The sequence below is a fragment of the Girardinichthys multiradiatus genome, chromosome 15, assembly GCF_021462225.1.
Source record: "Girardinichthys multiradiatus isolate DD_20200921_A chromosome 15, DD_fGirMul_XY1, whole genome shotgun sequence".
Taxonomy (NCBI): Eukaryota; Metazoa; Chordata; class Actinopteri; order Cyprinodontiformes; family Goodeidae; genus Girardinichthys; species Girardinichthys multiradiatus.
Genome location: NC_061808.1, coordinates 526,623 through 542,791, shown reverse-complemented (window position 1 = coordinate 542,791; position 16,169 = coordinate 526,623). Strand labels below are relative to the sequence as shown.

Below are 16,169 nucleotides of genomic sequence, written 5' to 3'. Positions count from 1 at the left end.
ATGGAGTTACCATACTGATCAATAATAAACCACAACAGAAACCACAACTCTAATGACAAAATGATAAATGGACTGAACTACACAGCTGTAACTACATATAGCGCCTATCCAGTCAAACCAACCACTCAAAGCGCTCCAACAGCACTCACTAACCCTCACACATTCAGAAACGATACGCAGATCAGTGGGCAACTTGGGGTTAAGTGCCTTGCCCAGGGGTACATTGACATGTAACAGGAGGAAGATGGAATCGAACCAGCAACTTTTGGATTACAAGGCAACAACTAAAATGATAAAGAAATATTGCAGTACTGCAGCTAAAAGACCAGCTGATCCAGATCCTGCTGCACAGAAAGCATTAGGTCTGATTTCCCCTTTGAACTCTGCAGACAGGTTCAGAGTGAGTAGGCCCCCGGCTGGACTCTGGTCTCCAAACACCAACTGTGATGATCAGATAACCGAGGAAATTCTGCCTGAAGTGTCAGCGTGCAGCATGTGGACCCAGTCTGTCATCATAACACCTTAGACAAGTTTAAACTCTAAGTTTCAGCTTAGACTTTAGTTTTCTTCTATTTCTTCACTGTAAGCAGCTGAGCTGAAAGCTGAAGCTCTCGGTTTATTGCCCCATCTACATTTCAACTTTGATATATTGTCCTGAGATATGGATCATGACTGAAAGAACCAGATTCTGGATCCAAGCAGCTGAAACGAGCTTCCTCTGTAGAATGGACTCTGCCTTCCAGATAAGGAGAGGAGCTCCATCATCAGGTAGTAGCTGCTGCTCCTCCATGTCAAAAGGAGTCAGCTGAGGGGGTTCTTCTGATCAGGATCTACTTCCTGGTTGCCTCCATTTTGAGTGTTTCCAGGCAGATACTACATGAGTAGACCCATAAGGCGGAGCCAGAACTCGCTGGAGGAACTATTTATCCCCTCTGGCCTGGAAACACCTCGGGAACCTTTGAAGGAGCTGGAGAGTGTTGTCCTTGTGGATCTGTTACCTCTGAGACCTGATCTCAGATGATCAACAAGTGGAGCTTTGTGTTTAGTTATAATTCATAAGCCTTTTGAAACTGAACACATATATTTTCTTCCTGTCTCCTTGTATTTCTTACTTTTCTTTGTTCTTCCACTGTGTTTTTATACTGATCCACATGGAAAGTTTACTGCGGTCCTAATTTATCCTGACAGCTGGAAACAAAGTCTGGATTTATTGCCTGTTATCAGCTTCTCCTGCAGACCCTGGAAAATTATTTGATATAATATCTCATAAGGAATTTTCCATCACTACCTTCCAAAAGATGGGCTGGTATAATTTATCCAGAGGTTCTATTTAAAGCCATAGCAACAGCCCGCTGATGGTTCTGTCTGAGTTTATGGAAAGTTTGAGTGAAGCCAGAATGTAAACACATATTAGACTTGCTATCACTCGCTTATAATGTTCAGAACTTCACCAGGCTCCATCTCCACGTCATCACAAACAGCCGTCAAAACCATTAAACACGCATGGAAAAACGTGGATGTGGAAGATTATAAGCTTGTTCTGGCAGCTCACCAAGAACGAAGATCTCCACGCCCCTGCTCCTGAGCTGCTTGGCATAACTCTCCACAGGATCGTCGGATTTGCCATCTGTGATGATCACCAGCACCTTGGGAAAACCTCTCCTGGACCCGGCTGCCTCAGTGAAACTGTTTGTCAAGAGGTAGTTTAGAGCATCGCCTGAAACAATGAGACAGAGAGGTTTTACTCTAATTAAGGATTAAAATGTACTAAAAAACATTTTGTTCATCAAATGCAGGAAATCCAGGAAGCAACCAGCAGTTCATAACGAGGGGTGTTAGTTTATCTAAGGCACAAGATTAAAGTCATTTCTAGATTTACACATTTTAACTAGAGCTCTGCTCGTGGAAGAATGGATTAATAAAAAAAAACAAGATTTTTACAGATATAGTTCACTAAAAGAAAATGTGAAACGACGTGTTTAAAAACAGATACCTGCTGCTTGCTATAATCATGAAAGGAGAGCAGTGATCTGGACGCAGAGACACTTATTACCTCCTTTGTTATTCTTCCATCATCTTTAATGTGGCCTCAACGGTGCCTGGGTACACCTTAATTACGATTACTTTATGACAAAAGAAACATGCTGAAAACACGTTTAATCTCACTGTGGATCTTCAACCCATATGCCATGGGAACTAGTGTGAAAATGAGTAAATATCAGATGTCCGAGTGCAAGTGATCTGCGAGCTACGCAGCGCTCCCCCTTCCTCGTGGGTTTTCCTGAAAGCAGAGTTCAGCAGCCTGACCTTTAATGACCGGGTTCTGTGATCCAAAAGAGCCAGATGACAGCAGTAAAAGTACAATGAACTCTGCTTTTTAGAGAAGATTGTTACCACAGACACTCAGCGTCTAACACCTAAAGTCAGAAAATATCTGTGGTGGAGTGAGACATCCTGACAAGGAGAGAGAGGACCAAAACAAGTAAAGGGTGAAGTATTTAAAAAAAAACTTCACACAGGAATTAAAAATCACATTTCTACTAAAATGCACTGACTGTAAAGAGTGACTGTAATATATCTATATCTATCTATATTAATTTTAAATTATATTCTGGATTTAACAGGGAGCCAATGAAGGGAAGCTAAAATAGGAGAAATATGATCTCTCTTTTTAATTTTCATCAGAACTCTTGCTGCAGCATTTTGAATCAGCTGAAGGCTTTTAACTGCATTTTGTGGACATCCTGATAGTAAAGAATTACAATAGTCCAGCCTTGAAGTAACAAATGCATGGACTAGTTTTTCAGCGTCACTCCTGGACAGGATATTTCTAATTTTAGCAATGTTCCGAAGATGAAAGAAGGAAATCCTAGAAACCTGTTTAATATGGGATTTAAATGACATGTCCTAGTCAAAGTTAACACCAAGGTTTTTTACTTTATTATCAGAGGTCAATTTAATGCCATCCAGGTTAAGTTATTGACTAAGCAGTTTCTTTTTTAAAGACTCCGGTCCAAAGACAACAACTTCTGTCTTGTCTGAATTTAGAAGCAGAAAATTTAAAGTCATCCAAGTTTTTATATCTTCAAGACATGCTTGTAGTCTATCTAACTGGTTGGGTTCATCAGGATTTATGGATAAGTAAAGCTGAGTATCATCAGCGTAACAGTGAAAATGTATCCTATGCTGCCTGATAATTTGACCTATTGGAAGCATATATAGTAAAGAGGATTGGCCCAAGTACTGAACCCTGTGGTACTCCACAATTAACCCTGGAGTTTAAAGATGATTTATCATTTACATGAACAAACTGGAATCTGTCAGACAGATAAGATTTAAACCAGCCTAGCGCTGTTCCCCTGATCCCTACAGCATATTCCAGCCTTTCTAAAAGAATGTTATGGTCGACTGTATCAAATGCAGCACTGAGATCTAACAGAACCAGAACAGACACAAGTCCATTATCTGAGGCCATAAGAATATCATTAGTGACTTTCAGCAGAGCTGTTTCAGTGCTATGATGAGCTCTGAAACCTGACTGAAACTCTTCAAACAGGTCATTGCTGTATAAATGTTCACACATTTGATTAGAAACTATTTTCTCAAGAATTTTAGATAAGAATGGAAGATTGGATATAGGTCTGTAATTTATTAAATCATCAAGCGAAGGTTTCTTAAGTAAAGGTTTAATTACAGCTACCTTAAAAGCCTGTGATTCTGATCCATTTACTAAAGATAGATTAATCATATCTAAAATGGGGCTGGTAATCAGAGGGAACACTTCCTTAAATAATTTGGTTGGGATTGGGTCTAACATACAAGTTGAAGGTTTAGATGAAGCTAATATTTCTGATAACTCAGGAAGCTCCACAGGATCAAAACAGTCCAAACACAAATCAGGTTCTACAGTTATTTCCAATGTTGTCTCACTTGCTGAGGATGAAGTAATCATCTTCGGGAGTATGTCAAAGATTTTATTTTTAATAGAATCAATTTTATTTAAGAAGAATCCCATAAAGTCATGACTGCTGAGAGCTAAGGGAATGGATGGCTCAACAGAGCTATGACTCTGTGTAAGTTTAGCAACTGTACTAAAGAGAAACCTAGGATTATTCTTGTTCTCTTCTATTAATGATGAGAAATAAGCTGTTCTAGCTTGGCGAAGTGTCTTTTTATACAACAGTAGGCTATCTTTCCAGATTAAGTAGGAATCCTCTAGGTGTGTAGAGCGCCATTTTCTCTCCAATTTTCTAACATTGTGCTTTAAAGTACGCAGCTCTGAATTAAACCAAGGAGCTAGCCTCCTATTAATGATTACCTTCTTTTTCAAGGGGGCTGCATTGTCTAATGCATCACGCAATGATGAAGAAACACTATGAACAAAAGAATCAATTTGTGAAGGGGCAGAAACAGAATTATTGCTCTCCATTGTGCTTTTCAGTGATAATGAGGAAATTAAAAGTGGAACAGATTCTTTAAAGGTTGTTACAGCATCGTCTGATAATGATCTACTATAATGAAATTTTCTTTCAGGTGTGGAGTACTCGGTTAAATTAAACTCAAAGGTTATTAAGAAATGGTCAGACAGGACAGGGTTATGAGAGAATATTGTTATGTCTTAACACTCAATGCCATATGTCAGCACAAGGTCCAGAGAATGAAGACAAAGGTGGGTAGGTTTGTTAATGTTTTGAGCAAAGCCAATTGAGTCTGAGATAGTATTAAACACTATATATATATATATATATATAGATATATAGATATATAAATATGTAGTATACACACTACACTACTAGTTACACTTTCTCACTTAATGGGTCTCTTTATTTTTATGACTATTTAAATTTTATGAATGAACACATGGAGTTATGTAGTAAACAGAAACTGTGAAATAACTCTAAACATCTTTATATTTTAGATTCTTCCCTTTGCTCTGATGACTGCTTTGCTCTCTGGGCGTTCTCTCCGTGATCTTCATGAGGTGGTCACATCAAATGGTTTCCAAAGAGTCTTGAAAGAACTTCCCAGATGTTCATTCAGAGAAGGTCAAAGGTTAATATTTCAGTCATTACAGCAAAGGGCGGCTACTTTAAGGATTCTAAAATATAAAACATTTTTAAAGTTATTTTACAAGCTTTTATTTGCTACATAATTCCATATGAGTTCATTCAGAGTTTTGATGCCTTCTGTGAGAATCTATAAAAAATGTAGTCATGAACATAAAGAAAACCAGTGAAAGAGAACGTAGTTCTAAAACCTTTGACCGGTAGTGTATATCTATATATCTATATATATATATTTATGTATATAGATATAGTTTTCTAGTCTCACCTGTCCTGGAGTTGCCTCCTTTGTAGGGCAGGGAACCAATGGCCTTCAGCAGAACTGGTCGGGTCAGGTGTTCGTTCAGGTTGAACTCAGTTTGTGGATCGTCACCGTACTGGACCACCCCCACACGGGTTCTATCTTCGCCGATCTGAAAGGCTCCGGCAGTTGCTGAGATAAAGTTGCGGATGTATTTAAAGTTTGGTCTGCCGACGCTCCAGGAACCATCAACCAGAAAGAGCACGTCTGCGACAGCAGTGGCTGGACATCCTGGGAACAAACCATCAGCACTCAGTTTGGATCATCTCTGCAGGTGAAAATATCTTCTGCTGGTCAACCTGCTAAACTCTCCTTGGGCGTTACCTCACAGCACCATTGGAATAAAAACTGATTACATTGTTTACTGGCTTCCAGTTATTTTATTTTCCAAAATTTAATTAGGTCCAAAACTTTCAGCTATTTAAACATAATGCTTCAGTAGCTGTGAGTCACTAACCTAACAAAGCCGAGAAAGTAGAGTCTTCTAAGGAGAATCAGCAGGAAGCGTTGGTGGTGTTTCAGGGTAATCAACAGGGCTTTCACAAGGCTTGGCTCGCACTCTACATTAGGTCATACTGTTGTAGGTAAAGACAATGTAACATCTGCCCTGCTTTCTGGAGGTCTCCTTATGATTTTCCTCTAGTAGAAAGAAGGAAAATTCTGCCCAAGTTCATCATTCTCCGCAGAACTGGGTCTACAGAGGCAGCAGCAGTGTTGTAAACCAGCATCTGTAATGGTTTCCATCTCCATCAGGGCATCTGGACTGGGCTCAAGCAACAGCTTCAGTCCCCACCTTTGACCCCAGCATTGACCACCTGCAGCTGGCAGCTTTTGTTGGCAGAAAACAATCCCTAATGACTGAGTTTTATTGGGTCCAATCCTGATTATAGCTGTACAGTTGGGTCCAGTTTGTTAGGAACCGCCTTTTAATAAGTCAGTCTAAAGATGAGATGAAAACCAAAAGTATTTTCTTCTACAGCAGAGCTGGTTCATCGTACAGCTACATAAACTGAATAAACTGAAAATAAAGAGTAACCAGAACATCAGCATAGGCACTTAGCTTAGCTAGCTGGCAACCTTTAAATGTCTATCATTAACTCATCTAAGTTCTGGTAATAAGCTAGTTAGATCAACGGCTACCCTTAGTTAGCTAAAAGTAAACCCGTTGCTGGCTCGCTTTAATTGAAATGTGTAAACTTAGTAAAGTTAGTCAGCTAAACCAGTACAACGGCTTCACTTCCAGCTGAAAGCTAAATTTGTATAGTAGTCTGAGTTAGCTGCTAACAGATTTCAGCTGGCATTGATAAATGTTGAAAAAAGATTATTCTTCTGGTTAGCTAGGTAGTCAACTAAACTAGAACAGCATGACTCAGCTAGTTAGCTAATTCTACAAACTGCTAACCTGGTGATGAAATTCTTCCGATTGTTAACTAATGCAGATTCTGCATCTAATTAGCTTTATAGTTAAAGTGTCTCTGTTGGAAAATAGGAAGTTTTCCTTTTTATAAGAAGCTGATCTGGACTTACTGACTGAATCTGAGGAATCGGGTTTCCTGGTTCCTCCTCTGGAGCTACTGCTGGACTCGACTGGAGGAGAAAAAGTTCAATAATTACAAAAGTAAGAACATTCAGATCATCTGGTACTAGAATGTCTTCTGAAGCCATGTCAGAAACAATCTCCAAGATGTTTCAAACGTAGTCTATAATCAGTCTTTAATAATCACAGCTTTAAAATCAGAACATTTCCAGTTTTGATGTAACATTTATTAAGATGGAAAAGCTTCAGCAGCAAACTGGCACCAGCACCGATAGTCCAAGTTCTCAGTAATACTGGAACATGAGGAAGAAACTGGCTCTTATCCAGTGCCATTAACTATGTCCTGCATTACTTCACACAAGTGATGTAAAGTCAACAGAGCAATACCACCTTTTAAAGCACAACCCAGTGGAAACATGGGCGAGAAGACAACTAGCCAAACACATTATCATAAACTTGAACATATTTCTGCTTCTCTTTATCACAAATCTGGATCCATCATTATGAAGCGGTCCACCAGGAGGAAGAACTTTTAGGTCAGTCCAACATCTCTGCATACATTTTTCAGTGGCTACATTTTGCTCCTAACATTGTTTCCCAAAAAGCGTTTGGATTTCTTTTATCGGTGTCTTGAGTCAGATTTTGTGTTTAACTTTATGTTCAAAATGTTTGTCTTCTCTTAGTTTTTTTCTTTGCCAAAACCAAATTTAAGTATTAAAGTTTATTAACTATTATCCAGAATGTTTGACCACATTGCATGAAATTTATTACATGAAGTTTGAACATGTGCAAGACTGAAAAAGACTTTTTAACTGGTTGTTTATGGGATCATAAATTAACCTTCTTCTAAAATCATGTTGTTGCTTTATGTCCCAGTTACTGTTTGTTGCTGGTTTGTTAGAGCTGAGGAGCAACCAGCTGCAGAAGTACTCGGTTAGATGGTTTTCAACTTTGCATTCAGGTGACTCACGTGTGATCTGGCCTGAGATGGGCAGACTCTCCTCGGATCCAGCATACGCAACTATAGTAACCTCATAATCCACATCTGGACTCAGGTCCGAGATGGAGGTCTTAGTCGCAGATGCAGGCAGAGAAAACTGTCTCGTCTGTTCCCCTGCAGGAATATAGAAAGTCAGAAGGAAGCCATTAGGAAACTATGACATGACTTCATCTCTCCAAGAGTCAAATCTGACTCCAAGGGCTGACCTGCAGCACAGGAAGAGCTGAGGAAACAACAGTTAAAAAGACTTTCCACATTAAAGCTCAGCACATGGTTTAACTCCTTAATACTCGCAATTCTGGCATGAAATGGTTGGTAACTACAGCAGAAACACTGTCCTAGTTTAAGGTAGAAGAGTAAGTTCTACAACCAGGTGAAGAGATGAATCTTGGTTTAAGCAGCGTGTTTCCAGCTGTATGCTAGTGGAGCAATGGATGGAAGACACTCAGTAATACTTTGAGAAATGTCGTTTTTTATTTCAACTATTTGTAGTTTTCATCTTTTCTTGTCTGTCCAGAAAATGTTCTGTGCTTCACTTCTTTAACAATCATCATGGATTCGAGCTCTCCACACAGCACAAAGTGAAACAGTTACTGTGACGTTATGCAGATCAGTTAAAAGAAAAAAAGGAAAATTCACATGTAAAAAAGTATGTACACCCATGGCTTAATAGTTTGCAAGCTTGCAAGGAATCAAGCAGAATGGTTGACCTTCTGGACGTCTCACGTATATCTACAACAAAACACTGGAGCTCTGCCTTAGAGACCATTGGTCTCCTGCCAAGACCCTCCTTGGGCTTTGTCTGGCAGTGAGAACCTGGGAGCTACCTGGTGGTTCCAACTAATGGAGACCACAGAGGCTTGCAAAAGCTTAAATATTTGACATGATCGGGTCTCAGAAGTCTGCAGACATGTTTTTTGGTTGGTTTCTGCTCCGATATCCTCTGTCAGCAGCCAGTTCTAGACAGACAGGTGTGTTCAGCTCCAGGTCCAATCCAACTGAGCTTACCACAGGTGGAGACCAATTAAGCTGCAGAAAGGTTCTCACCAATGATCAGTGGAAGCCAGACGAACCTGAGCTTCATAGTAACATGTTTTTTATTTTATGAATTTGCAAACATTTTGGGGGTTAACGATGACTTTTTCCCATATCATGATGTGATGAAGATCCTGACAGATGTTAGATCTACACGTCTCATCTAAACTAAGCTAAATGCTCATGCAACTAGCAGCGTAGCTGAGTGATGCGTGCGTCAGAACAAGCTCCTACCTGTGCCTGAGGTCACTTGTATCGTGTAGCCCTGTATCCTGCTCAGTGGACGGCTCCAGATCATCTGAACCGTATTTTCATTTAAAATTTTAAACCTTAAATCAGTCGGAGCGTCCACTGTGGAGACAAAACGTCCACACAGTTAGTCCTCTGGCTTTAAGACATGCAGGTATTCTGATGCTGAACACAGAAGCTTTTCCCAACAGTCAACACTTCCAGGATGAAGTCAGATCAGTTCACTGTTGGAGGAACAAAACAACACAGGACGAACAGACACGACAGAACTCAGACCGAGGCGACAGACAGAACAATAAAACCCAGAGAGATGTTCTGCCCTGAGGAACATCCCAGGTAACAGGTGGGAATACTGGGAGAGGTCAGGAACTGATCAGGATGGAAGCAGAGGCCAAAAACCTAAATGTGATCAGAGTTGAGCTCAGTTGTTGGTGTTGATTAAGATAAATAAATGCATTTATATGTTAAAATGATTTGTGGTTGATTTTGTTCTTTTGGATTTTTGTAGTTTCACGGAAACTGAAGATGCTGAGATGTTCAGATGCAGCCAGTTGTGGTGTTGCTCTACCTTCAGTCTAAATTGTGTGGTTTTACCGGAACCAGGTGTTCTAAGGTTTTTAAACTGGGACTGAGGTAAAACTGGTCATTTCCAACTGAAATAAGCCAGTCAGAGTTCTGCCTGTTAAATCTGATGGGAGAGTCTGAAGAAAAGTCGGACTGATCCTATAATCAAGTCTGTGAGGAAAATGAATTGTTTTGTTTAAAGCAACAAGAGGAACCTTTAAATCCACTGGTTTTAGGTGTCTTTCAGTTTATTCTATTGTATAGTTTGATTCATTTATTTCATTCATTTATTATTAAGATTGTCCTGAACTTCATTCCTGAATCTGCAAACGGTCAGCTGAACCCAAACATAGACATCGGTTCTCCAATAGCGAAACACAATATTTACGATTTTGTGTTTAATTTGAATCCTACTTTTAAATCAGGTCTTTGAAGAACACTGAAAATGATCAGATGAAGCTTTCATTCCTCTGTTAAACATTTAAGAGCCAGAAGTTTATTCATTGAAGCATTTATACATTTCATCAAATTGGAAAATAAATGGTTATAATAATATGTTACTTGTGGCCTCTTTGACTGCAGATTCCCAGACAGAAAACTGATTATGTGCTCCACATGCAGACCAGTGACGGACGTAAATGACCTGATTTCAAAGCAGCTGCACTGTCTAGAACTGCCACCAGGGGGCGTAAGTGCTGAGATCAGGATAAGTTGATCAGGCAGCAACCGAAGCATCTGACAGTGAAACAGTAAAGATCAGCAGAGACAGACTATGCTTTGTAGGGTCATTGGGAGGAGATGAAGTAATTTGCTCCTGCGGTTCCATGCTGGCTATTGGGTCAATTATACACCTTACAGTTCTACGACCCGTCCAAACCCACAATGTGACTCCCATCAACCTCCACCAGGGCTTTAATGCTGTGTGATGAGTCTGTGAGACATCTCCTGTGTCTGCTGACCTTCACTCACTGTTCTGACTGTCAGATGCTTTGGTTACTGCCTGGTAACCCCTGAAGTCAGCACATATCTAGATGTAGCACCTCCTTATGAATCAGATCATGTGCATCTCCATCAGTGGTCTGCATGTGGTCCAGGAAACATCTGAATGTGACCATTCCTTCAGGAACTGAACAGTTTCTGTCACTGATATAAAATGCTTCCTTCCTGTTACTGAACCACGACATGGACTAACACCTGGCAGAAGGTCCATGACCTCAACCCAACCCATGATGTTGAATTGACGACACAAACAGTTCAGGGTTGATTATACAATGGATCATTGAGCTGAAGGATTGCTTCCATCATCTCCATTGCAAACCTTCTAAAAGAGTACACAGTCCTCACAGACCCGTGTGCATCTTTTGTGCTGTCGCTTCTTCACAGTCTGCTCCACAGGTTCTTAAACATCTAGAAACATACAATCACCAGCCAGTTTACTAGGTCCATCTTGCTTGTACCTGGTTGGAGCCCTTTTTCCTTCAGAACTCTTACAGATCCAACAAGGTGTCAGAAACGTTCCTCAGAGGTTTCGGTCCATTTTGACGTGAAGGTATCACACAGTTACTGCAGGTTTCTCAGCGGAGCATCCAAGATGAGAATCTCCTGTTCTACCTCATCTCAAAGGTTCTGTGTTGGATGAAGATATGGTGACTGTGGAGACCACTGGAGGTCAGAGAACTCATTGTCGTGTTGCAGAACCCAGTTTCTGATGATCTGAGCTTTGTGACATGGAGCATTATCCTGCTGGAAGCAGACGTCAGAAGACGGGTCCACTGTAGTCATGTGGAGATGTTCAGCATCAATACTCAGGTAACCTGTGGTGGTTAAAAGAGGCTCAGGTGGTACCAATGAGTTCAGAACAAGCCAAGAACATATCCCCCACACAATGATAGCACCACCTGAACCATTGATCCAGGGCAGAATGGATCCATGATTTCGTGCTGTTTGCACCAAATTCTGACCCGACCATCTGAATGTTGCAGCTGGAATCCAGGCTCATTGAACCAGAAAACTGTCCACTAACTTGTTCTGGTCCAGTTCTGGTGAGTCTGATCTTAGCTGACAGGCGTAGTACCTGGTATGGTCTTTTGCTGCTGTAGAACTTCTGATCCAGGTCCACATGTTGTACTTTCAGAGAAGGTTTTTTTCTACAGACCTTAGTTGGAACCAGAGCTACTTCTGCCTTATTATCATCTGGAACCAGTCGGCCCATTCTCCTCTGACCTCTGACCTCAACAAGACATTTTCCTCCACACAGCTGCTGCTCTCTGGATGTTTTCAGACCATTCTCTGTAAACCTGAGAGATCATTCTGGTTGAAACTCCCAGCAGATCAACAGGTTCTGAAATACTCAGACCGGCCCGTCTGGTACCAACAATGTTGCTACATTCAAAGTCACTCAGATGTCCTTTCTTCTCTGTTCTGATGCTCAGTTTGAAAGTCAAAAAGTCATCTTCACCACGTCTAGATGAATACCTGCACTGAGCTGCTGCCGTGTGATTGGCAGATGACCAGGCGTACCTATTAAAGTGGCCGGTGAGTGTCGTCACTGATTCTGTTGTAAATTCAGTAAAAACCAGTTTAAGAACCAAAGTTCCGACCCAGAGGAACCAGAGGGACAGCAGGACTGGGACGGCTGACAGGGACGATCATGCATGTGTACACGGAAAGTTGTTTACAACAACTTGGAGCAACAAGCAGAAGGTTCCTGTGTACACAGAGGACCACAGGTTATTCATTTCAATATTTCACATTGATGATCTTCAGGTTGGGGTGTTCAGAGCTGAACTACTGACGTCTAGCTCGCTAAAGAAATTCACTGAAAGGTTTATGTCATCTGAATGAAGGTTCTAAATCCATGCAGACAAGAGATAATGTTCCATAATATAATGGTTCTATCAATATGAGAAGCGGACCTTCCCTAAGCAGGAATAATGGTTTCTATTAATCTACAAATCCTGGAAAACGCTCAGAAGCAAGAACCTCAATGTTTGACATGTGGACCTGGTACCCTAGGGAGGGAGCAGCTTTTTACAGAACCCTTCTTTGGACAAAAAATATCTGATCTGTTTCTTTCTTTAAGCTTGAGCAGGATGAAGGTCTCATGGTAGAAGATCTGAGCAGCATGCTCTCATTCTAGCTACTGAGCAAAAATGATCCTGTACCCCTAAACCACCAACCAGTCAGAGTTTGTGAAGAACATCGTGAAATATTGTTGTAAAGCCAAGACTCTGGGCTCAAAGAGCCAGTCTAGGCTTGACCAAGAAGATCACAGGACATCAGAGATGGAGGAGCCACCAACCTGGTGAGTCCGTCTGAAGGGCTGCAGCTGCTGCTTCTGCTTCCAAACGGGTCTACGCATCCAAAACTACTGGAAAAATCCATTTTCACATCCACACATTCTTACTCACAACCATCTTTTCCCTTGAAAGTTCACACTCGACTCTGATGTTCCACCGTTCTCTCGGTTTTTGCCTCTTCCTGCTCCATCTTTGTTCTGGACTTTAACTCTATACTCAGCATATCCAATTATACCAGGCTATTTGTGACACCAGTATGGTGCCGTGGCCCCTGGAAGGCAGCGAGGGCCCCTGAGGGGACACTAAATGAGAGGGAGGTGGTCCTAGGAGGTCAGAACCTCTCCTGCTCTTCCCTCTTCTTATTGCACTCTGAGCAGATCTGCCAGTTTTTCTCTTCTGGAAAATAACATCAATATATTTTTTTTCTTTTTCCATTCAGTCAGGAGAAGAGATGTTGGGAGGAACCTTGGCCACCTAAATCCAAGAGGTCCCTTTTCTCCTTCTTCCCCTGGCTTCATAAAACTGGAGAAATCTTCTCTAAAAAGTATTGCAAGCTAGTTTGAGCAAGAGCGCCTCCTGCTGTAAAAAGAATGAATTCCATCTAACCCAGAAAGAGCTGCAAAAACAAGAAAAAATGTGCTCTGTCCTTTAGTGGTCAAGAAAAAAGTAAAGTCTATGTAGATAATATATTCTCCTAATTTATGGGTTTAAATATATATTTTAGAGCCACTAACGTCACTGTGCAGAAGTTAAAGTCATGATTTAGAGGCAACATCTGGTCTGAAAGCTGCCATCCATAAATCGGAGTCAGATTTCAGGACATTTTTCAAATTCCTGCAAAAACAAACAAACTGCGGCTGCAGGGAGAAAATAATTCAACAAATCAAGTCACAAACGCGCTTTTTCTTTTGCATACTTTATTCAAACTTTACTGTTGGAGGCAGAGAGAAGATGAGATGAGCTGGAAATCAGATGTGAGGAGGAGGAGAAGGAGAGGGAAGAAGCTTTACCTTGGTCCTGGGCCTGGGAGGAGGACAGCAGCACCAGACCCAGGAGGGCCAGGAGGGCCGAAGCTGCCAGAGACAGCCTGCTCTTCATCATCAACCCCTCTGCCTCAGCTGTGCATGCGAGAAGCTGCGAGAAGAAGCAGCAGAAGATGCACAGAGGAGGTTAGAGGCTCATTCCTAAAACTCACAGCTGAGTAATGTCTCCCAGAAAACAGCTTTTCAGACATTAAGCTTTCCACTAGCCCTGGTTCCACAGCAGAAAACGCCTTTTTGAACGTTTAATAAAATATTAGAAGCTCAAATTCACAATTTATCATCTTTAAACAATCAAATATCTGTTTAAACCAATGAGAAACCAGCTGCAATAAAAGCCTCTCTACTCCTCTTCTTCTGCTGCAGAACCATCAGTTAGGAAACCAGTTCAAGTTCTCCTTAATGGGATAAATTCACTGCAAAGGAATCAAATGTTCAGGAAAAGGTGGAGAATAATCCGCGCCTTTATAGAAGTGAACATAACAAATACAACATCATTTAAAATCGCCTCTAAATGTCTGTTGGGCTACGACAAAATAAACCTTTATTAATAAAGTAGAAATCCAGACTTACCTGTGGGGAAAACTGTTGGAATTTATTTAGGAAAATAAGAATAAAACAGTTAAAGCCTCTGTGGACCCTAGGCTTGAGACGAACTGAGCGTGAGGTGGTCCAGTGCTGAAGTCCAAGATCTCCGTAGGTTCTCGGAGTTCCTCCTTCCAAATGGGAAGAGTTTCCACGCAGTCTGCTACTTAACAGGGGGCTGCTCCCCACTCCCACAGCCGGGCCAGAAAGTGGTGCGTAACCTCTGAGAGAGGGCTGGCAGACTCACGGAAACTTTTCCATAGTTTTCTGCATTCCTTTCCGCTGATGGAGGATCTGTGCGTCTCGGCTGCAGATGGAGACAGCGGCGCGACACGGCATGTCGGGAAGTGGGTCAGGAACACTGTCAGAGGGGTTTATTCCCGTTTGATTCCGGGAATCGCTGGAAAATATTCCTCAGCACAGTAAACTAAAGCCTGAGTCAATCTTTTCCCAGTTTTAAGGCATCAATGAGAAAAATCCTCCTGATGATGTTGGTGCCCATCTTTCTAAAACATGTCTAGAATTCATAGTCAAATGGCTACAGATGTGATTAAAGTAGTATTAAGAATGGCATTAATGTGTTGAAGCGCATAATAAACCAGCTGAGAGTTCCTGTGTTAAAGCTCCCAGGAAACCTGGATGACTCTTCAGGGTAATAAACTAACCACTGAACTTTCCTTCATTCCTGAACCCCAGCATGAGATGAGTTCCAGCTTCCAAACTGGTGAAAACAAAGAAAAACCCAACATCAGCTGGTATGAATGAACTCTAATGTCAGCTGTTATGCAAGTTTGATCAAATTCAGCAGACTATATTGAAAGGAATGGCGTATGACGTAATTGTTGGTGTCTAACCACACTGTGACATTTTAATTAGGCGTCAAAATGACGCCAAAACATTTGTACGGACTTTGGCTCCCCCTGGTGGCAGCTTGGCAGATGTTCAGTTCTGCATGAATCCCGCTCTGGTGTGACGCTCTGATTGGTCACAAAATTCCCTCCGATTCTCCTGATGATTTGCTGTTTGTCCACAAGAGGGCGCTGCAGCATTAAGGTTCAAAAGGGTCAAACAAATAATACTTCAAATGTTGTTTAAGTAAAATGTATCACTATTTATATAAATACATGTCAATAATTTAAATACTAAGTATAGTACGTTTTAAATAGTTTTTAATTTTCAGTATCATTCAATTGTTTTCAAGCATGTTTTGTTATACTTTGTTTTTGAAGCACTGATATTGATCTGACAGCTGTTATAAGAGTCTGATTTATTCACTAAAATAATTATTTCACTATTTGAATATTTAATTTCATGTCTGGCAGAACTTCAGCTGCCATATGATGGTTGAATAAACCCTGACGTCTGGTTGGTCAGCAAGCACCACGGTTTGTCTGCAGACCAACCAGTTTGTGTATAACAGTGTTAGTCCCGCCCACTTTTACAAAAAATATTAAAAATGACTAACTTAACACTGAATTAGGTTTACTTTAAACCGT

At 41.0% G+C, this 16,169-nt stretch overlaps 1 protein-coding gene across 5 annotated transcripts in view; it reads right to left on the bottom strand.

Annotated features, from left to right (window-relative positions):
- Positions 1 to 14,819, bottom strand: part of col12a1b (collagen, type XII, alpha 1b) — a 194,940-nt gene extending 180,121 nt beyond the window's left edge. For 4 of the 5 annotated variants that reach the window (XM_047387817.1, XM_047387814.1, XM_047387815.1 and 1 more), the window contains exons 1-7: positions 14,662 to 14,819; positions 14,059 to 14,182; positions 9,171 to 9,287; positions 7,872 to 8,015; positions 6,892 to 6,951; positions 5,332 to 5,595; positions 1,553 to 1,717 (exon numbers count right to left, since the gene is read on the bottom strand). In XM_047387817.1, coding sequence (XP_047243773.1) covers positions 1,553 to 1,717; positions 5,332 to 5,595; positions 6,892 to 6,951; positions 7,872 to 8,015; positions 9,171 to 9,287; positions 14,059 to 14,149 — 841 coding nt within the window. In that variant the 5' untranslated portion in view covers positions 14,150 to 14,182; positions 14,662 to 14,819. The remainder of the gene's footprint in view (positions 1 to 1,552; positions 1,718 to 5,331; positions 5,596 to 6,891; positions 6,952 to 7,871; positions 8,016 to 9,170; positions 9,288 to 14,058; positions 14,183 to 14,661) is intronic. The other variant, XM_047387819.1, reaches the window with a different exon arrangement.
- Between the last annotated feature and the right edge of the window lie 1,350 nt (positions 14,820 to 16,169).